The 25,790-nt window shown below is 38.9% G+C and overlaps 3 protein-coding genes across 5 annotated transcripts; all 3 read left to right on the top strand.

The window, feature by feature from the left end:
- The first annotated feature begins 9,524 nt into the window (after nt 1–9,524).
- On the top strand, nt 9,525–13,157 carry LOC134632320 (C-C motif chemokine 4 homolog). The gene is made up of 4 exons (XM_063480996.1): nt 9,525–9,601; nt 12,019–12,134; nt 12,688–12,811; nt 12,939–13,157. The coding sequence occupies exons 2-4, from the start codon at nt 12,074–12,076 to the stop codon at nt 13,027–13,029; spliced, it is 276 nt and encodes a 91-aa protein (XP_063337066.1). The 5' UTR covers nt 9,525–9,601; nt 12,019–12,073; the 3' UTR covers nt 13,030–13,157.
- A 4,437-nt stretch (nt 13,158–17,594) lies between these two features.
- On the top strand, nt 17,595–19,505 carry LOC134630247 (C-C motif chemokine 4-like). The gene is made up of 3 exons (XM_063477410.1): nt 17,595–17,692; nt 18,638–18,761; nt 19,322–19,505. The coding sequence occupies exons 1-3, from the start codon at nt 17,632–17,634 to the stop codon at nt 19,413–19,415; spliced, it is 279 nt and encodes a 92-aa protein (XP_063333480.1). The 5' UTR covers nt 17,595–17,631; the 3' UTR covers nt 19,416–19,505.
- A 1,702-nt stretch (nt 19,506–21,207) lies between these two features.
- Nucleotides 21,208–23,651, top strand: LOC134631917 (C-C motif chemokine 4 homolog). Of its 3 annotated transcripts, XM_065471536.1 has the most exons (5): nt 21,967–22,160; nt 22,299–22,326; nt 22,446–22,547; nt 23,111–23,234; nt 23,362–23,651. In XM_065471536.1, the coding sequence occupies exons 3-5, from the start codon at nt 22,487–22,489 to the stop codon at nt 23,450–23,452; spliced, it is 276 nt and encodes a 91-aa protein (XP_065327608.1). In that variant the 5' UTR covers nt 21,967–22,160; nt 22,299–22,326; nt 22,446–22,486; the 3' UTR covers nt 23,453–23,651. The 3 variants fall into 3 exon arrangements, with proteins under 3 accessions (XP_063336558.1, XP_065327608.1, XP_063336557.1); XM_063480488.1 differs by lacking the exons at nt 21,967–22,160; nt 22,299–22,326 and adding an exon at nt 21,208–21,322; XM_063480487.1 differs by lacking the exon at nt 22,299–22,326 and having other exon boundaries at nt 21,969–22,160.
- The last annotated feature ends 2,139 nt before the right edge of the window (nt 23,652–25,790 follow it).

A 25,790-nucleotide genomic window follows, 5' to 3' on the forward strand; every position in this document is an offset into this window, starting at 1 on the left:
TTTTGCCAAATCTGGTTATTTCTCTTCATTGGCTCCCTGTTAAATCCAGAATCAAATTTAAAGTCTTTCTCACATATAAGCTTGAATAATCAGCTCATCTTGTGTCACAGACCTCAGAGGACCTTGTCACTGCAGCAGAACACTTTAGTCTCAGACTGCGGGGTTAGTTGTGGTCCCTAGGGTTTTTAACTCTTTTAAGCTTTTTTTTTTTTTTTCAGCGTTCAGGCCCCTCTTCTGTGGAAGCAACTCCCAGTTTGGATTCAGGAGACAGACACTATCTCTACCTTTAAGATTAAGCTTAAAAGTTTCCTTTTTGACAAAACATATAGTTAGGGCTGCATCAGGTGACCCTGAATCCTTCCTTAGTTGTGCTGCAATAGGTGTAGGCTGCTGGGGGATTCCCATGATGCACTGTGTGTTTATACACCACTCTGCATTTAATTATTTGTTAATACTTATCTCTGACTTTCTCTTTTCAAACTACTTTCTCAAAACCTCTGACTCGTCAGACAAAACCTCATGATTGCATGGGAACAGTTTTATCAGCAATAAAAACCACACAGTGTCTTCAGATCACATACACAACCAGTCAAGATAATGACTCTACTGAGCATCCGTTTCACACCGCAGCAAGTGATGTACCAAAACACGAGTATAGTGTAAAGATTCAAGATTATGGTAGCATTGTACTTCCCTCATTTACAGGTGATACGTGCTGTAGCTCCAGTCTTAGACTAATGAATGTGGACAGTTTCACATTCTCTCATCCTGCTTGGTTTTGAGATGCATAAGTCAAGGTAACATTATAGTAAACAATGAATTACGTAGATTACTTTTATAATAAAATTATGATCTTCTACTTTCTTTCATTTGGGTTGTTGCATATGCAAAAACAGTTTTCATCACAGAGAATCAAATTTCATCATGATTATTAGAAGTGATTTATTGTGGTAGATCTCACTCCTCCTCATCTGCCTCCTCTCTGATTGTTTCCTCCCATTCTTGGTATCAAACCTTCAGCTCACTGGAACTCGCCGGTCGCTTTATTAGCAATCAGTGTGAACAATTTTGAGTTGTCACGTTCACGGAATGACAACAGAGCTGTAGTCGTGTTGTGTTTCCTGTTGTTACCATTGAGTGAGAATTCATTTCGAGCTTTTTGAAAAGAATTTAAATAAGAATTGAAAATTGTGTCTAACTAGATGACAACAATTTAAGGTTTTGCCAAAAGAGTGATTGATTCAGGGAGTTAGTTTTGGAGAATCAGAGTTTGTGTTTTAGCAGTACAAAAAAAAAAAAAAATGCTGAACACACAGGACGAGAAAACGTGTGAAGCTGCCCTTTTTCATAAGCAAACTGCAGTATGAGACATAGACCTTGTGTATATGTAAATATATCTCTGAAGGTACTCCTTTGCCACCGCAATCTAGAATCTTTAGTGTATATTGATGTTTCTATACATTCATTTCTGATTTTCCTGCACATTTTTGGAGATGACGACACGCCACGTGAAGCTGGAAAGGCTTGAGTTCCATGTCCCGACTCTGATTTTTTAACCAGTGCTGAGCTCTGGTATTATCCTGACGTTTTATGAGTGCAATCTGATAACATGCGGTTCTCAGCACTGATAAAATTGTTTAGATGTGATTGTGCGGTGTAGCCATGAGACTCAGAGGTGAATGTAGTTTGTGTTCAAAGTGTAAAAGAATTAATATTTAGTTTAGTCTTGCACTCAAAAAAGTATCATTGGATGAACGTAATTTTATCTTGCCACGTATATTCCATCTAAACAAATCATGTTATATTAATCTATCTTGACTGTGTTGTTTCAACACGATATATGTTTGTAGGTTTAACATAATATTAACATTAACATTCAATTAATTTGACTTTTATTCAATCAACATGTTTGTACCAATAGTTAAATTCATGTTATATTGTTCAAACACTTTGGCACATCAAAAGTCAGTCTTGTTACATGCACTAGTAAAATATTTGTTTGTTACACCAATCTTGTTGGATGAACAAATGTAACTTATGTCTGTAGTACATGTTGTATTCATATTACATAATGTCCAACAAAAAATGCAACGGATTTACAGCAACTTCCAATCCACCCATCTTCTTATCTTTATCTAGGCTGCGGAAGTGATAGGGCAAGAGGGACAGGGTACATCCTGGACAGGTCGCCAGTCTATCATATAGAGACAACCATTTGCACTTTAACACCTTTGGGTAATTTAGAATCGCCAGTTACCCGTACAACTGCATGACTTTTAACTGTGGAGGAAACCAAAGTACGCAGAGGGAACCCACAGCAAACTTGGCCAGATTGTGGATTTGAACCCAGGACCTTCTTGCTCTGAGGCAACAACGCGAACCACCATGACATTGATCTGGCAATACAGACTTAACAAAAGTAGGAAAGCTATGCTTGATGATGCTTTATGTTTTTGTTCTTGACGAGTTAAACCATAATAAATAGTAACAACATACACGTGGTGTGTGTATGGTTATCTGCCTCTTGTAACCCCAGTGATTTTCCTGTGGTTTGACAGCTAATGTGATCTTGTGAATTTCATGAGTCAACTCAAAAAAATGAAATTGGGTGGTTGCTACATGCACAAGATCCAAACTTGTAATTTGAACTAAATAATTCCATGTTTCTATGGTGAACGTAATTAAATCATGTAGCATCTGCATGAAATTCAGCAACTTAATTTGTTCTTGTTGAGATGACATCCAGCCACTCTTACTAGATTGTATCATGTCATCTCAACAAACACAAATTAAGTTGCTGAATTTCATGCAGATGCTACATGATTTAATTACGTTCACCATAGAAACATGGAATTATTTAGTTCAAATTACAAGTTTGGATCTTGTGCATGTAGCAACCACCCAATTTCATTTTTTTGAGTGATTTGGTCACATTATAAGAAGTGGGTAGCTTCTGAGAAAATAAATAGGCCTTAGCAAGTGTGAAAAACTGTAAAGAACTTGAGGAAATAAGAATGAAGTCACCTAAAAGTGATCTTGTACCTCATTGAAATACAATGGGGTTTTTTTTGTTTTGTTTTTTTAACATAGAACATGTTTTTTTCATGTGTTTTTATCTGTTATCACACACACACACACACACACACACACACACACACACACACACACACACACACACACACACACACACACACACACACACACACAACCCCGTTCAGCTATCTTAGTGAGGACCTTCATTGACATAATGGTTTCCCTAGCCCCTTACACTAACCCTAACCATTAAAAATGAATGCCTAACCCTAACCTAATTGTAACCCTGACACTAAAACCACATTTTGAGCCCCAAAAAGGCCTTCAAACTTGTGAGGACCGGTGAGTGTGTCCTCACAAGTGACTGTTGGTTCTCACAAGTATAGTAGAATGCAGATTTTGGTACTCACACAGATAACTAGACAGGAACACACACACACACACACACACACACACACACACACACACACACACACACACACACACAAATAAAACTGAATAAAAAACTAAATCAAGGTGACAGAATGATCATGAAGAAAGGGTTGCAGATGCATGCACGGAAGTGATTTAGATGCACACTTGCTCCTTTACACCACTGAACACAGATAAGATCTTGTGTGCATGAAGTTACTTCCATTACTTCACTTCACCACACACACATTTTCATTAAAAAGGGGGAATGACTCATGACAAACATGTTTTTGTGGTTTTGTTTGTGCATTTATAATGCAATAGTCATTATACAGTCTAAAGCACCTCTTTATCTTATCTTTATCTTTGAAGACAGGTTTTTACAGTAATATAAAGAATAAACAACACATACAGTCAAAACTATTCCTTTAGCGAACAGTCAAACTGACTAGAATGTGAGCTATCCAAATGTGAGGAACACTACTAAAGATTACACGTGAGGCTGAAATGAAAAGAAAATATTCAGCTGTGGAAATCAGCAAAAATGTATGAACGACTATATAGAGTTCTATAAACAGTGTAAACTGTTTGTAAACAGATAGACATATGCTTTTTTGTAAGATGCTGTGTTCCTGTAGACTGACTCATCATTGTCAGTAATCAGTCTCATGACTGTTGTGTCATCTCCATCTAATGGAGTTTTTCACATGGACGGTTTCGTGGTTGAAGACAGCATACAGGAGAGGGAACAGCATACATCCATGGGGAATACCAAGGTTCAGGGTGACAGTGTGTGCTTTGCAAACATGACACTCAGGGGACATTTCATGTGGACCAGAGTCATCCTTTCACTATGGCCAAAGTGAGTGAAACTGGCCTGTGGTCATTTAGACTACTCACATGTTTCTGCTCAGGTATGGGCTCAGTGGTTTTGGATTTGAGGCAGGAAGTTATGATTGCTTCGGTCAGACTGAGGTCAAAGATTTCCTTGAATACCTCAGCTAGCTGGTCTGCACATGCCTCAAGTACACGTTCTGGGACACCGTCAGGCCCTGATGCTTTCCAGTTTCTGACTCCACGCAGTGCACTCCTCACCTTCCTTCTGTTTGGTCTCAGCTCCAGGTGATCCGGCTCCAATCGAGCCGTGTGTCTAGTGCCAGTGTTAAAATGAGCAAAGAACACGGTTAAGGTCCTCAACCTGCGTGTAATTTGTTGTTGCAGTGTTGCATTATTTTTATCTGTGTGAACCTCCAAGTATCTGCTTCCCCAGATCATCACTAACACATGGTCACACTGGTCAGAAACGCACACACGAGTAGCCTGCTGTAGCAGCATTTCTGTTGTTTCTTCCTCTCACAAGGAGGTTCATGCCTCTTGGCTTGATGCCCTTCTACAGCCGTGTCTGGCTCTCCTTGTTTGACAGTGGTGGGAGACATAGTAAACATTCCAGTGGACTACCTCTGCAACCTGAATGAGCTCTTTTCAGGGGAATAAAGCGCCCAATTAAAAGAAAAGGTTGCAAGAGTCATCAAGATGCACAGCACCATGTAAGTTTGTACTTCATTCTTTAGATACTTTTTAAATGATTTTAAAAACCGATGACAAAATGAAAGATGAATAATTTACGGCCCACAGAAAACTAAAAGAATAAGTGAGTAAACAGATTTGTACTTTTTATTTTTTCTGTCTGCATGTTTATCAGAGTCTACACAGGAAAGAAGATCTGCTGCAAACAAACTTTCCCGTGGGCTCAGGAGCTCTATCAGCACTACAAAACTGAAGGCAGCTGCTAGCCACCATGAAGATACATGTCTTTTAACCCATAACAACTTAATATACTATTAGTACATAATTGTTATAAAATATATTATTGTGTACATCTAACTTGCCTTTTCTTCCTGACCCTTGTGCTGCTGTAACAAGCGAATTTCCCCAATGTGGTATTAATAACGTCTATATCAGTCTTTGTGTTAAAACTCTTTTACTACATAATAATTTGATAAGCTGCTGTTTGGTTTTCGAATCTCAAAGGTGTGAAGATTTGTTTGTTGTCAGTTATCGGTTATGAGCACGGCTGTGTCAGGGACATTTAGGTTTCATTAGACCTATTTTCACTAAAGGAGACTCCTTACACTGAGGGGTTTATGTCTAGTTCTTTTATGTATGATGTGACTTTTTCTCCTGCTTAATATGTTTTTATTTTCTTATAACACACATTTAAACACAGCCGAGTTCTTCCTAATGGTCAGAAAGTACAAAAGTCTGAGGTAACTAGTAAACATATCTGTATTCCATCTGTTTAAATAAAAGACTTTATGGCAGTCATCATGCACAGTGATTTCTATTTATTTACATATCCATCATTTTCAAACATCTGGATGTTTGAAACTCCCCCAGTCCCCCATCCTGACCTAAATAATCACTTTCCTGATGAGTTTATGGGCTCAATCACTTTTTTGGGACATACTGAATAAAACTTTAAAAGTATTTTCTATATTGTATTCATTCTAAGTCCAAAGAAGAATTACCCAGGGTATGCTCAGTGACTATGCAGTCAGCTCCACCTTTTCTTAAGTCGTTTGGTTTCAGAAAACCAAGATGACGACATTGGAAACACTGACTTCAAGGCTTCAAAACGAGACTTCACACAACAGGGAACGATGTCAGGGTATGAACTGTACATCATCTTCTGATTCTGGACTGTATTTTATGAATATGTTAATGACATACAGTGAAGAGGTCCAGTATTGTGCAGAGATGAGACCACCGATTGGCTCCAGCTGCCTGTCAGAACAAGCCATTCAGGCTTGTTATGAGGGGGAAACTACCCACAGAGGCCCAAGCTGTATTATATACCAAGCTATAAATATGCTTTTTAATGCTGTAAAGTAATGAGTCTGTGGGGATTAGCTCCCTTTTTGGAAGCCACGTCAGGTGTTGCTGAAAGTAACTGTAACTACTTTAGGCTAGCCACTTATCAATCAAAAGGTAATTACACCCTAAAGCTTGTTATTTCTTATTTTACATTAAAAAAGAGCCATAATTTACAAACACACTTTATCGAAGACTTAAATCTGTTGACTGATGACATCAGCTCATCAGGAAAGTTTTTTCTGAGTCATTTCCTCATCAGCTTCCAGACACCAACTTTCCTCCTGCTGATCATTAGAAAAAAACCTAGAGGCTAACTTTTACTTACAGTCTGTGTTGCAGACATTTCCATTTCCATCTAATGGCATGTTCCCATCCATCACAGTGTTACGTTATCATCAGTGTTCTGCTGGAAACTTTCACTAGAACAGATTCAAGCATGTTATCTGATTGTTGAGGTTCTCTGACTAATACTGGAAAATCTTTATTCAAATCAATAAAAAGCACCTTGAGGTGAACCGATGCTATTTTTTGTACACCCGAATTGAACCAAGTGTCACATGGCCAATTTTAAACATGATCAGTGCATCAAATCTGCTGGAGTTACACCGCTGAGTGAGAAACAGTTGGCACGTAAAAACATCTTGTAACTCAATATTTCTGATTCATTTGGGGTTCACATGGAAACATGAACCAAATGATGAGACAAAATAGAACAAAAAGCTGCTACTAATATTTTGCTAATATTTTATCACGGATTAATTTGCTAAATATTACTAAACATTTACAAATCATGAAAAATGCTCTCATAGTTATCCAGAGACAAAAGCTGCTTTTCTTTGTGAAATGTCTTTATAATCATTAAGAATGTGTTAAAATAATTCATAGAAAATTAAAAAATAGTGATTTTTTCATGTGTCATACTGCAACTACTAATAAACCTAAAATGAATCATTGCAGTCTTGTTTCCTGTTCATTAAGTGCGTGTTATTAGCTGTACTTAAGCATTAATAGTGATTTCTTACTACAGGCTTCATTCACTCAGGCTCTTTTTCAAACACACATTCACACACTCACACTCTGATGGACGCATCGGGGTCGGCTCCGGGTTCAGCTTCGTAACCATGTTTGGAGTGCAAAACTATTTATAAACAAAATGAAGAAATGTTGTCAGGCAAATTTTGTGAGGTGAGAAAGTGCAGCGTTTCCTGTTGAGACGCTGGGTGGACTTGATGCTGGAACCAAAAAGTTCCTGAATCTGATAAACATGACATTAAACTTTATCACCATGCATAGACTGTGCAACTGTTGACTGATAAATGTAAGCTGAAACCACAGAATCACTGCTAATTTTACAGAACTACAGCACATCGTCTCTAAAAACAGATTCTCATGTGAGAACATGCAGCACTGAGTCAGCTAGCAAAGGGCACATAGTTCATGCAGTTTATATCGACACTGTACGATCAGGGCACAGGACTGCACATGAGCCCGAAATAATTGGTTTAGAGACACTGAGCAAGTCAGAGCTGCACTGAGGGGGGCAAGTGCTTTGCATGTGTAAGGACTCTGGCTGCTGATGATTTGGACAATCCTCCAAATAGAGCGTTATGCCAGAGTAACCAAGAACCGAGGCTCGAGGAACCCCTGACTGATTTTTTGCTTGTGCGGCTCTAAAGCTACTGATTGAAACAAGACCCTGACCTGTTAAACCAACTGAATAATGAAGCCTTTGAATTAAAATATTATGACACGCAGTCAAAGGAAACGGCGATCGAGCTCAGACTGAAACTCCGTGTGAGTCACTGTTGATCTTCAGGTCACTTTTATCTTTAGTAAGAGCTATTTCTGTGCTATGATTGGTTAGAAACCTGATTGGTACTTATCACAAAGACCATGAGATAAAAGGTATTCATTCAGCTGATTAAAAACAAAATGTTTTCAAATATTTTGCTGATGAAAGAAAGATTAGAAAAAAGTCTATAATTATTCAAAGCCGAAGGATACAGCACATTTGAGAGAAAGAGGGAAAACCCCTGTCTGTTGATAATATTTATTACATGATTTATAAAACACACAACCACACATGCGCGCGCGCAAACACTACCAAAAAACACTACCAGAGGTAACATAAAGAAAATGTATAAATAAATATAAATATATAAATAATATTATAAATACAAATAAATAAAATAAATAACAGCAGTCCATCCACGTGAGCCTTTTTCCTCACTTTGCTGGAGCAACATGTTCAGCAATGACTATGTGAAACCAAAGGCCAATCTGATCTCATGATCAAATACAAAGAAAAAACACAATAAATAATTTCACTCTGAATTATGCTAAAAAAAGACAGATATGTGTATTTGTGTATTAAGGTTGGAGGCTTTTACTTTGAATAACCTTTAGCTTTACTTTTTAGTTAAAACTGTGTAGGTGAGACCAGAGCTGAGAGTCGAAGCTGTAATTTTATGCTGATCTTTGGAATTTCACACAAGCAAATGTGTGAAATTACAGACGCACCACGCACATGTACCCAGACCCATGCGTTGTGTAATGGGTATTATATTTTACAATTTTACAATACCCAGATATGCAGTCGTTGTGTGGATTCCTCTCTGAACCACAAGCTGCTTCCTTGTGATAAGATCAGGGGCAACAGGCTTACAATGGAACACACAAATAGCAATCTCACACAATCTTTTCTGTTTGTCGCTGTCAGCTATATCAGTTGAGATGGTATCACGAAAGGTGCTGGGCTGTGGTTAAAAGAGTACATTCTAATTTCTCAGCAGATCTGCCTCTCATTTACTGGGGCTGCTGAAAGGTTAGAGCCATTTTACTGCAACTTTTTACTTCATCATTGTTTCAGTTTTCTCGTAATAATGATTCACTGCTTTCTTTCAAGGAAACGCCTCCTCACAGTGGCACTTCAGTTGCCTCGTTGACCACCCTACTGTTTTAATCACAATTCCAACAATTTGAGGTACTGACTTCTGTTTTTTTCTTGAAATTACATTAAATATATACATTTAAGACTTTTCTGAAGTGGGGGGATTGGGATGGGGGGGGATGACACACTGTTTTTTGTGGCTCTATAATTCAAAAATCGTTACAGATAAGGAGGAAAGTGCAAACTCCTATTCAAATTTCATGGTGAAATTAGTGTATAAATGCAGTTTTTTGTTTCTGGCTTCACTTACAGCTGAACTTCAGAAAATGGTGATGGAATATTTTTCTGGGGCGTCAACCACAAAGCAGCATGGAGGCCAGCGACAGGGTTAAGGTATTTGCTTTTTGTGTTTTACTTCAGTCTCTTCTGGTGCAGAGCAACCCAAATGATGTTTGATGCAAAAGAGAGAAAATTTGTTCCTGTGATAACAGTAGCAGTGGTTACGGTCTGACCGACAAATGCTCGTCACACCAACACATGAACAGGAACCAAAGGTTGTGGTTAAACATTTGTCTGCGCCTGTTCATCTCTGAACTGTCCTTCACTTGTGAATAAAACAGTTTTGACTGATGTTTGTTTCTGTTTGTTTTGCATGACTTTCCCATAGCTGCTCTGTTCTGTGGAATTCATTAAATAATGCTAACAGAAATAAATCCACACCACGTGCAACCACATTGACTAAGATTTTGACATAAAAGGCTCAGCTGTCAGTGAAGCACCAGTAAGAGCACACGTGCATGCTGGAATATAAAAATGGATAATCTGTTTTTCACAACTGAATTCAAATTCAAAGTTGCAAAGACTTATAAAAGAGTGCACTAGCCACTTTATTACGTACACCTGTTCAACTGCTTATTAATACTAATCAGCCAATCATATTGCGGTACTTTGGTGCATTTAGGCGTGTGCACGTGGTCAAGACAATTTGACGAAAATTAAATTGGGCATCTAAATGACAAAAGAAGGTGAATTAAGGTGGCTTTGAACTTTGGCTGTTGGTGCCAGACGGGCTGGGAGCTTCTCCCAGCCCGTCTGGCTCTAGACAGCTATGTCTAGAGCCAGACTCTAGACATAGCTGTCTCTAGACAGACTTAGTCTGTCTAGAGACTCTAGACAGCCTCTAAACAGACTCTAGACAGTGAACTCTAGACAGCCATGTCTAGAGTTCACAGAGATTAAGAGTTCACAGAGTTCACAGAGACTAAGTCTGTCTAGAGTCTCTAGACAGACTAAGTCTGTCTAGAGTCTCTAGACAGACAGTGTGTGTGCAATGTAATGTCTAGAGTCTCTAGACAGACTTAGTCTGTCTAGAGACTCTAGACAGCCTCTAGACAGCCTCTAGACAGTGAACTCTAGACAGCCATGTCTAGAGTTCACAGAGATTAGACACAGTCTAAATAATACAAAATATCTTGTAAGCGGTTCTTTGGGTAAAAATACACTTTTGATGTGAGAGGTCAGAGGAGAAAGGCCAGACTAGCTTTCATTGCAGTTGTCACGTTTGCTTGGCTGGAAAAAAAAATGCTGGTTTGATTCGAGCTCAAATGCTGTTTGAGGTTGTGTCAGGAAAGGCATCCTGTGTAAAACCAAATCAAACTACTAACAACTAAACTAGTTGTGGTGGCCCCTTGTGTCAAGGGAGAAGCTAAAAGCAGCCTCTTCATCTTCTTCAAGCTGATAGAAAGGCAATGGCAGATACAGAAGAGTATCTCTGAACACACAACATATCAAAGCATGAAGAAGAAAGGCTTTGTCTGGTTAGTCTGCCTGATGGTGGATTAAGAATTTAGTTCAAATAACATGAGATCCATCCTACCTTGTCTGCTGGTGGTGGTGTCATGGGGTGTGGGATATTTTATTGGGCCTCTTAGTCCCAACACAGGCTGAGTAATGTTGCTGACCACATCCATTACTTTTTAACCACAGTTTACCCATTGACTGATAGCTGCATCCCGCAGGATAGTTGTCGTGGTCCCAGGCTTGCCCACAAAAAACTCACAACCCTGGGTCCACACCCATGTGCCATGTCATAAAGCTCAAATCATCTGAAACTGGTTTCTTGAAGATGACAGCGCACTCACGGTACTCAAATGGCCTTCACATTCAGATGGAGAACCTTTGGGGCTTGATGGATGTACAACCAACGAATCTGCAGCAACTATTTGATGTCAACATGGACCAAAACCTCTCGGGAATGTTTCCAGTATCTTGTTGAACCTGAGGCATGAGTACTTGAGTCAGTTCTGAAGCCAGATTGATTCAACCTGGTGTGATGAAGGTATAGCTGCTAAAGTGTCAGGTGACTGTGATGTTGGGGGGTCTGGAACCTCATACCAGCAGCTGTTTATCATTTCAGTTTTTAGAAATGGAAAATTTCCATTTTGCTTCCATTGCTTCTGAGTGAAGCAGGTGCCTATGAGTACTGTAGAGTCATATGATAGTGAAATTGGAGTGTAAAAGGCTTATTACAGATGCAGTACAATTATTATAAGGAAATTAAATTATTTTAATATTTTTAGTGATCGTTGTTAGTTGAGTTGAATCCATGTTACATACTTGAGGTTTTCTATTTCTATACTCAAGGTGGAGGAGCTGCAGAGGTGTTGCTTGATGGGTGATTTTTAATCTAGATGTTTAAGTGATCTGCATCTGTGTCTCTTACACTTCCTTTTACCCAAAAAGGCAAGTCACTACGACAGATCTGTTAAGACTGCCCTATTTATGAGTGTGACAACGCATTAAATTTTCAGATCACTTTTTAGAACGACAGCTGAAGGACATCATCACATCCAGAGTGAAGTCACCATGAAGGCCACAGTGGGACTGCTGCTTCTGCTGCTCACTGTTTATTGCTGGGCTGCTGGACGTAAGTCTGTCAGTCTGCATGTGACTAAGGATAAATAACACCTGAGGCACTTTGATGTTTTTATTTCATTTTTTATCTAATTTAATAGTAATCATCATAAACTGCATGACTTACAAGGTTTGCATTTGACTAAATTAACCTCAGATTAGTTATGATTTTTGGTGTGCTGTTATTTTGAGTAAATACATTTAAAAAGGTTGTTTTTTTGGCTTTGGTTATAAAATATGCATGTGTAACAAAGATACATTTGTACCACAGACATGACATTAGGTTTTCAGATGTCACTTTAAATCTGTAACATGTCTTTCTCAAGGATGAGGTTTTGCACAGTGTCAACTAAGATGGATTTTGCAGGGTTAGCTTGTTATCATGAGTTGTACACTCATAACTAAGGCTGCGTTTAATCACTCTCTATATAGAGTGTTCATAGAGTCAGAAGGCCTCTATGAACCTTAGCAGGTTAATGTAGATTAACCTGCTAAAGATTCAGATAATTTTAACATGAAGGATGCTGAGGTCACTGAACTGATGTGGCTCTTTTTCTTTCTTCCAGCTGAAGGATTGGATGAGATGGCTCCTGGAGAATGCTGTTTCCATTTCTTTACAGGAAACATACCAGTGAAGAACATAGTCTCTGTCACCAAGACTCACAGCAGCTGTCTGGAAAAAGCATTTGTGTATGTCACCACAATGAGTAATTAGAGTAATAATAACAGTTTCTGAACACAAATCAAATCGCACGAACATTTTACTGAGACACAGCGTAATATTTTCAGTACTAACTCTTTTGTAATATCCCTGCAGGATCCATACAGCCAAAGGAAAACGCTTCTGCGTGGGTCACACTGTCACCTGGGCTCAAGATGCTTTTAACAAAGAGCAGAACAGTGACTAACAATGCTCTTCAGTGTCCACGATCAAGCATAATAACAGTCTCTGTTATGTTATTCTTCGCTACCAGCATTTTTATAATGACTGTATTTTACAAGACGCTTTGCAAAGCATAAATATACCCATGTGCTCTTGATTTGCTTGCAATCCTCTCCAAGAATGTTTCAATTAAAAAAAACAAACAAGTATCTGCAGTTGTGGTCAGAACTTTCATGTCGATAATGAGTGTATGTAGTGTCACATTAATTTTGGGACTTTTAATTATTTTTTTGAACTCAGGAATCTCAGGACGATTGTACACAAACTTGTGTACTGTAAGAACATGCATGGACGTTTTTAACTTAGTGAAAGAAGTTTCATTGTGGGGAATTAAACATTAAGAAAGTTAGTGAATAGTTAATGAAGCATTAAAACCGCACAGGTCAGCCGATTGTCCCGGGTATGAAGTGAGAAAACATTTGAAAAGTTTGTCACAACATAGACAGACAGGCACTGATGTCAGGATATCCAGCTCCTACAATGAAGCCTGCCTTCCTCACGATTTTGTACAGGTGTGAAATGTCCCTCTTCTTTGTGCCGATAGAAAATCTGCAGCAGCATTTTGCAGATGTTGAAGGACACCAGCCTTCTGAGGAAGTACAGTCTGTGCTGACTCCTGCAAGGCTTCTCTGCCTCCCTGAGCTAGACTCTGAGTACCTTCTGCATGCGCTTGAGCTCCTGCTGATCACCAACTTTAAAAACTCTCTTCCTTTGGTTCAGATGGCCCATAATGTTACCTGTGATCTAGGGCTTGTTGTTAGCATAGCAACATACAGTCCTTACTGGAACAACAACATCCATACAGAAGTTCATGTTGTAATAATAATGTATACTTTATTGATCCCCGTGGGGAAATTAATCTCTCTGCATTTAACCCATTCACTCAGTGAAGCACTGTGCAGCCACCAATCAGGTGCCCAGGGAGCAGTGTGTAGGGACGGTACCTTGCTCAGGGGTGCTTCTCGGTAGCCATTCAGTGGATTTGAACCCCCGACCTTCCAATCATGGGGCGACCACTCTACCTACTGAGCACAACATAGCCTGATATAGGGTCACAGGTTTTTCGCTCCTGGAACAAGTACATGCTACATTTTGACTTTTTTTTTTTTAACCATATATTTTTGCACAATGACACATTTTTGCAATTTCACCATTGGATTTTAACTGAAACAGTGAAGGGGATCAACAGATGTATAATATTAATTAAGAATTGTAGGCATTTTCATTCACAGTCCTCCATTTTCAGAAGCTTAAAGCAACTGAACAATTGAGTGAGAGCAGTTTCATGGCCAAGTGAGGCCTGTTCCTGGTATTACGTGACAAATAAGCAGTTTAATGTCTAACTTGTATTAGAGAAGACAGAAGATTTTTTAAAAAGTGGATGATTGCAGAATATTTTCCCTCACATCTTGAGGAGAAACGTGTATCATTCTCAAACTCGACAATCAAGAGAAATGTTCATGAATGGGAATACAGAGTTTACTGAACGCGGCTGCAGTGAAAACCTTGGTAGAGGATCTCAGGAAAGAAATTCTTTTTGTTGTGGCTTTTATGGAGTAAATTACAAAAATGAACAGGAACGACTATAAGTGTCTTCCAGATTTGTGAGACAGACCATTGAGGCATTCTGCCCATCCCCAGCATGATCCCTCATGAGGCCAGCTTTTTGGTCAACCATAATAAAGCTCTAGTTATTTTAATCTGTGAACAGATTAAACAGCAATTTTATAATGACTGTATTTTCTAAGATGTTTTGCAAAGCATAAGTAAACCCACGATTGTTTCGCTTTCGATGCCCTCCAGGAATCTCTCTAATACTGTGGTCAGAAATTTACATACACTCATTATGGCCAGATTGAGTGTACATAAACCACAACTATATGAACACACGGAAATTTTGAATGCAAAGGATACGCTTTAATTGCAGTGTGTTTTTGAACAAATGACATTGCTCATTGGGCACATGTGGACTCTCATGGTCTAAAACTGAATCTGCCTGCACTCTGACAGTATAAACACTGCACAGGTAATCTGACTGTCCCAGGTGTGAACTGAGAAAAACTTTAAGGGGATCAAAATGTTTGTCTCAACGTACCCTGATGTGGGGTAGCAACTTTTTCACCCCAGGGAGTGTAGATGCTACAGTCTGACTTTACAGTAATGTGACAAATCAAGCACTGATGATCCCATATTGCATGAGCCAGTATGGCTGCTTTCCAACCGCAGTAAAAAGGTGGCATTTGATAAATGTTATTAAAGAATTCAAAGAAATGTAAGTGATGACTCGTCCTGCAAGCATGCCCTGCAATCATCTTCTGATGGCTGCTTCCAGCAGGATAATGCACCATGTCACAAAGCTCAAATCATCTCAGACTGGTTTCTTGAACATGACACTGAGTTCACTGTACTCAAATGGCCTCCACAGTCACAGATCTCAGTCCAATAGCTGACTTTTGAGAGTTGTTGTGTTATGGAAAAATTCTAGTTTATCCTCACATTTAGATTTATGTGTTTAGAATCTTACTGTATGATTTTTGTATATCTGCCTGCTTAAGATGAAGCAAGTATGTGTCAGCATGACCTTGTGAAAACTGCTTAGCTAGGCCTAATGATGTTTTACTATGTTATCTGCTAACTGTTTTGCTCAGAGGGATGTGAGCTCAGGGCCAGCACCAGCACCTGCTGGCCTGGGAAAGGATAGTGGGAGTCTCCTCTGTTCAGCAACAGCTGAAAGACTATTGTAACTGAAACGATACACAGAGTTTGTGCGGTGTTATAAAAGGGGCGCTGCAAGGTTAGAACGCTATGAACCTGTTATGTTTTGATGTGTGTGTGACCTCCTGCGTGCAGTAATAAATAGCTTGATCACAGCTCCTCCCATGTTGCAGACTATATTTAAAAAGTTCCACGACAGTTGGAGCAGGAGATTCAAATTAATAAATAATATCAATAAATCTGCAGGAAGTGTGTGATGTTACCATGTCAATCTTGATAAAAAATCGCTCCAAATGTTTTCAGCACCTTTTTGAATCTATGTAATGAAAAACGTGATACAATAAATATGGTCCAACTCCGTACAGTGTGCATAACTGTGTTCACTGAATGTATATATGTGTGCACATATGCAACCTGTTACCGTCCGAGTGACGAGTTACTGTCATTGCTGATTGTAGCGGGTGCCCACTACTGTAGAGCCATTTGGCTGGAGAATAAGTAGTAACCATGCTGTCCAGTGTAGCGAGTGATTTAGTCACCATTTTTGTGACCAAACAATATTTACAAAAATAAATAAGAAACTCAACTCCATAATTAACTCAGTAAAAATAAACATAACTGAACTTAAATCAACGGAAATTATGGTCACATGCACACAGCTATACTGACCTGGTCCTTTCTCCCAATAACACCAGAGTTCTTCTGCTTAAATAGTCAGCTATCCAAACAATTTCTCCTCTGAACTATTCCATGCAGTAGGTAAGACAAATATTACCATTCTCATAAACGTATAATGCTACTCTTTATTAGCTATAAAAACTAAGGTGTAGTCAATACATATCACAACAATAAATCCATTTCTCAACAAACACAATTCTTGTAATTTGACTTTATCAAATTACAAGAATTCTCCCCCTTCTTGACCTGGTCTCTTCCTGTGACCTCAGACTAACCTGGACGCTATAAATACAGGAAGTGAAACTACATTTCCTCCTATTGTTCCTGGCACACAGGTAGGTAAGGTGAGTTCAAACTAGACAATTAACAAACTTGTCAGAGTTGATTTAAACCAAGATGTTACATTACATAATCTGTAATAGTGCGAAACATAAACAAACCCGGGATAGTACATGTTTGCCTACTACAGAATACATATGAGATATGGCTAAATCAAAACAAGAATGTTAACTAAGAATATCCAGCTTTTAACTCTGTTCAAAAGGTGTTCTCACCCACTTTGTCACACAAACATTATAAAGGAGGTCATGATAGCTGGCATATTAATGATCATGAAACTGACCTCACGGCCCATTATTAGTCAGTGGTGCTAGTTTCAGTCATTATGCAAATGTACTGGTTATAAGGTTGGGGAAACCTGCAGTCGAGCTGAGACTAAACAAGTAATTGGATGAGTGACAAAATGTTTCTTGCACTGAAAACGCTATGTCCAGATGAACAGAATCAGATTTTGGGGATTATAAAGAATCATACGGCAGAAATAAACAGGCATTATGCTGTTACTCATGTCTTCTCAAACAAAATTACTTTAATTAAAAAAATTAAAAATGTGGTCATCGTTCTCAGCTAATTTGAATAGATGGAACATCCATGATGTTATCTGTTTCCATAATCGATGTGGAGGAGCTGCAGAGGTGTTGCTTGGTGAGTGATCTTTAATCTACATGTTTAAGTGGTGGTGTGTCTCTTACACTTCCTTTTACCCAAAAAGGCAACTCACTATAATAGAGGTGTTAAGACTGCCCTTTATATCAGTGTGACAAAGCATTAAGTATTCAGTTCACTTTTTAGAGCGACAGCCGAAGGACATCATCACATCCAGAGTGAAATCAACATGAAGGCCACAGTGGGACTGCTGCTTCTGCTGCTCACGGTTTATTACTGCGCTGCTGCACGTAAGTCTGTCAGTCTGCTTTTAAGTAGTGATAAATGCCATCTTGAATGTTTTTATTAGATTTTTATCTCATTTTATTAGTAATCATCATACAACATTGAGAGGGTTTGCATCCAGGATAAATAAACCTCAGATTATATCTGGTTGTTAAAGTTTTTCATGTGTTTTTTAAGCAAGTTAAAAACTTTAACTGATTATTGTGAATGAACTTCACATTACGTGGGTGAGGTTATTAAAAAACTTCAAAAGGGCTTTGAGTTATTTTAAAACGTCATTTTTAAATTTTTTGAGTTTGATGACAAAACACATTAAAATGTCACAAAGACAAACTTTTGCTTTTATCACATACATGACTTGAGGTTATGTATGTGTTTACTTTATGACCGTTTGATCCAGATAGAAAAAAAAAGCTGTGGCGTGTTTAGAAACAAGGTGACAGTTTGACCTGAACAACAGGTCGAAAGATAATAATCAGAGGAAGAACAAGTTTATTTTTGTTTTAAAGAAAGCATGCTTCCTTTGTTCATATTTCTGACATATATGTACAGTAGTACTGGGCCAGCAACAAATTAGACATATAGCTCAGCCATGCAAGCCATGCCATGAAGCTCCCAGCGCACAGTTTTTGTGCTGCGGTTAATGCCAGAGGAGGTTTGGAGCTCTGCAGGTATTGAATCGATATCAAGCATTCAGTGACACCCCCCCCCCCACCCCCTCCCCCCAATCTGTAACTTTACATGTTCTGCTGAGTTGCTGTGGTTGTGGAATCGAGTTACAGTACTATTGTCCATATACATCAGAAGTTTACAGTGTATATCATAAAGGACCTGAGCTCTCTGACAGTGTTAATGTCACTGCCTTTCTGTTTCAGCAACAATGCTCGACACCTTTGACACATGCTGCTATCAAACTGAATTTATTACTGTCTTTTTATTTTGTCTTTTAGCTCAAGCATTGGTTCAAATGTCTCCTGGACAATGCTGTTTCAAATTCTTTACTGGAAGGATACCAGAGAAGAAAATAGTCTCTGTCAACAAGACTCACAGCGCCTGTCTGGAAAAAGCATTTGTGTATGTCACCACAATGACTAATTACAGTAATAGTAATTTCTGAACACAAAACAGTGTGCATGCTTTTTTAGGGTCTCCACTCACTGTCCCTCTGCCCCTGTTTTTCTTTCCCTCCCTTTCCTATCCCCCATTCATGTCTGTCCAGTCTGTAATAACTTAGAAAATTAAATTAATTAATTAATAAATAATAATGCTAATTATTATTATTATTATTATTATTATTTAATATAATAACAACAACAAGAACAATAATTATAACAATAATTATAATAATAAGTATTATTAATATTATTGTTATTAAGATCTATCAAGTGGAGCAATATGGCAAATGCCTTAATGACCCAATTATGGAAATATAAATCAGTTGGACATCTTTCTTGGCCTTCAGACAATAATTCTGATTGCTAAAGTACCGAATGGTAAAAAAGAAAATAAAAGGGGAAGAAAACCTACCCCCCCCCCCCCCCCCCCCCCCAAAAAAAAAAGAAACTCCGAATGCATCAACACACGAAGCACAGCGTGGTATCTTCAGTCCTAACTCTTTTGTAATCTTCCTGCAGGATCGGTACAGCCGCCGGGAAGCACATCTGTGTGAGCCAGAGTGTCACCTGGGCTCAAGAAGCCTTTAAGCAAAAGCAGATTGCTGTTGAATGAATACTCTTCAGATTTCATGATCAACCATAATAAAGCTCTGTGTTATGTTAACCCATGCTAACAGCAATTTTATGATGACTGTATTTTACAAAATGCTTTGTGTATATATATTAAAAAAAAAAAAACCCACGCACTCATGTTTTTTCAATAAAGATGTTCGGCTTTGAATCAGGAGTTTATTTTTTTGTTTTGTTTTGTTTTTAACGAGAAATTTCCACACTTCATCTTTTCCCTGCCAAAAAATCCAGTAGCTTATCATACTGGTAGCGGACACAGGGCCTTCTGATTAGGAGTGAGGCCGAAAACAGCGGTTGTTTCGTGTAACCTGAACATGAACTCTCGTGTTCTGATGAGTTTCTGCAGTAGCGCTCAACACCGTTGACATGAACTGCGTTTCAGCTTAAAGCTATTAAAACTGAACGGTGTTCCAGACGTTTCACTGTGTGCTAGACAAGTTTAAGATAGCTGCGGTTATAAAGTTCTGGGTCCATATAAATGTGTGAAATTACAATTTTTTTTTAGTGTTCTTTCTTTGTTTGTGTTTGAATAATTTCATTAAATTGTTCGAGGAAAGAAAAATATCCAGTATAAAATTTTTAAAGGCTTTCAGATTAAATTTTGAACATTTAGTCAGCACTAAATTGATATGACTGAACAGATAAATATTGACTACTCACATTAAAATATGCCATATATATATATATATATAAAAAAATATATATATATATATATATATATAGTTTAGCAACCAGTCACCTCAGCGGCTCTTCCTGCTTTTAATGCTTTTAATTTATCTGCCTGAGCGAGTTTGATCAGCGGTGACTCAGACCTGGGCGACCGTCCCTGTCCTTTAAACCTGAAAAAGAAGGATTCGTTGAGTATCATCTAGACCCCTCTGACCAAAAAAAATGTCACAGTGTTACAGAACAGTGGAAAAAACTTCCTTTTCAGATAACTGTACACGGCTATCCTGAAAAATATCTCTTATTGCTCAGCAAAAACAGAAATTTAAATGCTCTGTCGTTCTACATTTTAAGAATATCAAAATACACGAAACTACTGAAATGCACAGCCCCGGAATATTTCCTTTTTTGAACATGAGTTGCCCCCTGCTGGCTGCTAAAAGAATGCGACTTCAACCATTTTTAAAGGTGACAAAAGAAATCTGACAGATTGCGAGATGTATGGCGCTGTATTAATAACACTGAATTTAACTCGAGGAATGAAAGGTGATTGAAACTTCATGTGTTTTTATATTTTTAATAGTTGTTATGAGCCCTGTTAAAAACTCAGATTTCATTGTGACATCCATACTTATTTTTGTGACCTGGTAACAAAGTCCTAAATAAAATTACTTATTTACATTACTGTCTTTATCTTTATTTCCTGTTACATGTGTATTGTTACATCGCAGAGACTTACATTAAACATGGCCAGAGTTTCAAATAATGAGGTCAGCGTATATTCATGTAATCTCTATGACTGCTCTGGACAGTCCATATCAGACACCTGGACCTCCATTACTGACAAACAGCTCCCGTGGTCCTTTCTCACCCTGTGTGGAAGGCTCAGGTCTAAAGGTTTCAGGTCCTCTAATCAAGCTGGTCTATTTTTCTAGCAGAAGCTGAGACAGGAGGAGAGCTCAGTGGTGAAAAAGTTTTCTGTCTGTGTGGAAAGGCTCACTGTGGACCTGGAAGGAAGTAATGACTTCATAGGCTCATGACAATGAGGTCAGTGTACTCAAATGCGCTCCACGTCACCACTCAATACAAAGGAGGACCTTTGGGATGTGCTGGAACAGGAGAGACACATCATGGATGTACAGCACACAATTTGCTCACCAAATTCTGAAATTTCTTCAGCATCTTTTTGAATCTGTGCCATGAAGAACTGAGACAGCTCTGAAGGTAAAATGAGGGAAAACCTGATAAAGGCATGTTGTACAAGATAAAGTGTCAAGTGTGTGTAATTTTGGGACATATGGAACCTCAGACCACCCAGCTTCTGATTGGAGCAGGTGCCCATGACTACTGTGAAGTCATTTGACTCTGCTAAATCGTTATTGTGTTGTTTCCTAATGAAGCCCATATGGATTGTAAGAGTTAATAGAGGCATGTTAGAAAAAAGAAATACACGTGGAAGAAAAAAACTGGAATTATTCTTTCACTCCTTTCTTTTTGTGTCATGTTCATGTCCCCCCCCCCCCCCCCCCCCCCCCCCCCCGTCATGGGAGTTTGTGGATTTTAGGATTATTTAGAGCTTTTCTCTTAATTACTTTCATTTTTAGTTTCCCATTGTAATCTCTTGATTAACTTTTGTTTCCTGTTTATTTTCTGTTTAGTCTTTTGCCTTCAGGTTTATTCGTTGTAGTTCTTTGTGTTAGTCTCAAAGCCTTGCCCAGTGTTTCACAGAGTCTATTTTCTGTGTCATGGTATCTGGTTTCAGTGTTTACTTACTTCCTGTTTTAATGTGTTAGCTTGTTTCTTTTGTGTCTTCTGTCAAGTTTTACTTCCTCTGTGTTGTTTTTCTTCTCTCCCATTCGCTCTCTTTAGTTTCCCTCCCGTTTCCTATTGTTACATAATCCTGATTTTACAGCCATCTCCCGTTAATCTTTAACGTGGCATTTCTTTAACTCCTCAGTGATCTGCCTTTGTGTGCTTCTTGTCTGTTTCTTGGATTTGTTTTGCTTTTTTGCACTGTTTGGACTTGTTGCATCTTTTGGACTTTGGACTGTCCTCATAAAAGGTGCGTTTTCTGCTGGTTAAGTATGCGTTTCATTTTATTCAACACCCTTGTCATTTCAAATTAACATATTTTAAATTTATCTGCTTAGTTGAGTCGAATACATTTATATCTCTTGATGTTATCTGTCTCTGTAAGCAGTGTGGAGTAGCTGCAGAGACGTCGCTTGGTTGGTGATTTCTAATCTTTGTGTTTAAGTGACAGTAAAAACTCACCATGACAAACATCTTATAACGGCCCTTTATGTGAGTGTGAGACTGCATTAAACATTCAGATCACTTCTTACAGCAACAGCTGAAGGACATCATCACATCCAGAGTGAAGTCACCATGAAGGCCACAGTGGGACTGCTGCTTCTGCTGCTCACTGTTTATTGCTGGGCTGTTGGACGTAAGTCTGTCAGTCTGCATGTGGCTAAGGATAAATGCCATCTGAGGCACTTTGATGTTTTTATTTCATTTTTTATCTAATTTAATAGTAATCATCATAAACTGCATGACTTACAAGGTTTGCATTTGACTAAATTAACCTCAGATTAGTTATGATTTTTGGTGTGCTGTTATTTTGAATAATTACATTTAAAAAGGTTGTTTTTTGGCTTTGGTTATAAAATATGCATGTGTAACAAAGATACATTTGTACCACAGACATGATATTAGGCTTTCAGATGTCACTTTAACTCTGTAACATGTCTTTCTCAAGGATGAGGTTTTGCACAGTGTCAACTAAGATGGATTTTGCAGGGTTAGTTTGTTATCATGAGTTGTACACTCATAACTAAGGCTGTGTTTAATCACTCTCTATATAGAGTGTTCATAGAGTCAGAAGGCCTCTGGCCATTTTTTGTCCAGAGGCTTCTTAGCAGGTTAATTCAACCTGCTAAGATTCAGATAATTTTAACATGAAGGATGCTGAGGTCACTGAACTGATGTGGCTCTTTTTCTTTCTTCCAGCTGAAGGATTGGATGAGCTGGCTCCTGGAGAATGCTGTTTCCATTTCTCTACAGGACGCATACCAGTGAAGAACATAGTCTCTGTCACCAAGACTCACAGCAGCTGTCTGGAAAAAGCATTTGTGTATGTCACCACAATGAGTAATTAGAGTAATAATAACAGTTTCTGAACACAAATCAAATCGCACGAACATTTTACTGAGACACAGCGTAATATTTTCAGTACTAACTCTTTTGTAATATCCCTGCAGGATCCATACAGCCAAAGGAAAACGCTTCTGCGTGGGTCACACTGTCACCTGGGCTCAAGACGCTTTTAACAAAGAGCAGAACAGTGACTAACAATGCTCTTCAGTGTCCACGATCAAGCATAATAACAGTCTCTGTTATGTTATTCTTCGCTACCAGCATTTTTATAATGACTGTATTTTACAAATAAATATATGTATATATATATACACACACACACACATATATATAAAACAACCCACGTACTCATGTTTTAGATTCTCTCCAGGAACTTTTCAATAAAAATGCTCGGCTCTGAATTGGGTGTGGGTTGTTTTGTTTGTTTTTGCTAATTTTAGTGAGAAATTTCCACACTTCATCTTTTCCCTGCAAAAAAAGCAGCCCCACTCCAGTATCTCACTGGAGTGAGGCCGAAAGCAGCGGTTGTTTCGTGGAACCTGAACATGAACTCTTGTGTTCTGATACGTTTCTGTAGTAACGCTCAACACCATGAATTGCTTTTCAGCTTAAAGCTATTAAAACTGAACGGTGTTCCAGACGTTTCAGTGACTGCTAGACAAGTTTAAGATAGCTGCGGTTATAAAGTTCTGGGTCCATGTCAGTGTGTGAAATCACAATTTTGGTTGACAGGGGACACGGTTATTTTTTTAGTGTTCGTTGTTTGTTTGTGTTTTAATAATCATTTCATTAAATTGTTCGAGGAAAGAAAAATATCTTGTATAAAGGTTTTTAAGGGTCAGCACATTTAGTCAGCACAAAATTGATATGACTGAACAGATAAATATTGGCCACTCACATTAAAAGATGCCGTCTTATTTGCTAATATGTCGATATCAGCCCATAATAAATAAAATATTATATATCTCTGCATGAACTGCAGTTTAGCAACCAGTCACCTCAGCGGCTCTTCCTGCTTTTAATTTATCTGCCTGAGAGAGTTTCATCAGCGGTGACTCAGGCCTGGGCGAACGTCCCTGTCCTTTAAACTTGAAAAAGAAGGATTCGTGGAGTAGGATGACCATATTTTGATGTCTAAAAAAGAGGACACTTGGCTCAGTCATGAAGAACTTGCTTAAAGAAACATAAAATCGCCCCGGACATTTTGACTAGAGACTGGCCCACTAGGCATTTGTCACGGTTTGGCATGGCAGACCGTGGGGATGTGGGGAAGGAAGGACCCAGTCGCGGTGCTCTATGTACAAGCAGTGCGTTTATTTACAGAGTGTGGTACCAAACAACAATAAATCCCCGTGTTTCCCAAGTCTCCCGTGTCGTGTCCTCCTTGTGCTCTCTGCTCCCGTGTCTGCACTCCCGGTGCTCGCTGCTCTTCAGGCCACCCACGCTCCTCCTGCGGGAAACAATAGCGGCAGCTGTCAGGACACTAAACAATAACAGGCATGCACTAAACGACTAGACCTAGACTGGGTGACTAACGTGGAGTCTCACACAATGATCCCGCGCCGGTGGGAGCTCCAAGACTCTCTTAAGTAGCTCCCCCGACGAGGCCTGATCAGTAGCAGGTGCGTGGCTTCGGGTGTGGCCAGTCCCCTAGCAGGGCCACACCCACCAGGCCTGAAGGCACCTATAAACGAGTGCTCAGACACACACACACACACACACACACACACACACATACAAGCAGGGAGAACGAGGGACAGCAATACAAAATATATATTATAATATTAGTCCATAACTGCTCAGGGATCCTGGGTCGCTCAGACTCAGGACCCTGACAGCATTATAGGAAAAACCATAAAGCCTTTGAATGAAAACAGACGCAGTTGTGACCGTACACAGTCTTGTTGGTATATGTATGATTTCTATACATTTTACATCAAATAAAAACTTCGGTTGTAAGATTTAGATAATTATTTATTAAAAGCTAGACATTTTAAATGAGAATAAGAAAGAAAAGTACTTCTTTGTGCCCCCCTCTCCCTGTTAATACCCTACCTGGCCCCCTGGCAAAACTTTGCTAGACCCGCCCCTGCACAGTTACCAGCTGTCAGCTACATTAAAAAAAGGATCCTGGTGTTATTTGTCTCTCAGAAACAGTTCATAACTTCCCTTCAACTCATCCATGTCACCTAAAAGGTAAACCTGTTTCTCCATCACCTGTTCAGCTCTGACGATTCAGTAAGGACATCTCCTGGTTTCATCTTCATGTTTCCCTCTCACCAGATAACCAAACCGACATCATGACCAGCAGCTTTTACAGCTGTGGCTCCAGCAAACATCAGCTGATACTAGAAATTAATATTAAAGAAATTCTAACAACAGCTGATCAACTTTAAATGTGCTGCTGTTGTTTAACGCGACATCCGCTGGGTCTTCTTTCTGGCGCAAAGTGGGCGATAAACAAACAAGAGAGACGGGACTTGTGTCAGAAAAGCCAATCAGCTGATCATTGATCAGTTTCATGATTGAAGGA

The sequence above is a fragment of the Pelmatolapia mariae genome, linkage group LG7 (genome assembly GCF_036321145.2).
Source record: "Pelmatolapia mariae isolate MD_Pm_ZW linkage group LG7, Pm_UMD_F_2, whole genome shotgun sequence".
Classification (NCBI taxonomy): Eukaryota; Metazoa; Chordata; class Actinopteri; order Cichliformes; family Cichlidae; genus Pelmatolapia; species Pelmatolapia mariae.

Bases quoted from the DNA above. Each gene is read 5' to 3' on its own strand.
- LOC134632320 (XM_063480996.1), top strand. From the start codon at position 12,074: ATGAAGGCCACAGTGGGACTGCTGCTTCTGCTGCTCACTGTTTATTGC. The intron at 12,135-12,687 runs GTAAGTCTGTCA...TCTTTCTTCCAG, and splicing joins TTATTGCTGGGCTGCTGGAC to CTGAAGGATTGGATGAGATG. The intron at 12,812-12,938 runs GTATGTCACCAC...ATATCCCTGCAG, and splicing joins TGTCTGGAAAAAGCATTTGT to GATCCATACAGCCAAAGGAA.
- LOC134630247 (XM_063477410.1), top strand. From the start codon at position 17,632: ATGAAGGCCACAGTGGGACTGCTGCTTCTGCTGCTCACGGTTTATTAC. The intron at 17,693-18,637 runs GTAAGTCTGTCA...TTTGTCTTTTAG, and splicing joins TTATTACTGCGCTGCTGCAC to CTCAAGCATTGGTTCAAATG. The intron at 18,762-19,321 runs GTATGTCACCAC...ATCTTCCTGCAG, and splicing joins TGTCTGGAAAAAGCATTTGT to GATCGGTACAGCCGCCGGGA.
- LOC134631917 (XM_063480488.1), top strand. From the start codon at position 22,487: ATGAAGGCCACAGTGGGACTGCTGCTTCTGCTGCTCACTGTTTATTGC. The intron at 22,548-23,110 runs GTAAGTCTGTCA...TCTTTCTTCCAG, and splicing joins TTATTGCTGGGCTGTTGGAC to CTGAAGGATTGGATGAGCTG. The intron at 23,235-23,361 runs GTATGTCACCAC...ATATCCCTGCAG, and splicing joins TGTCTGGAAAAAGCATTTGT to GATCCATACAGCCAAAGGAA.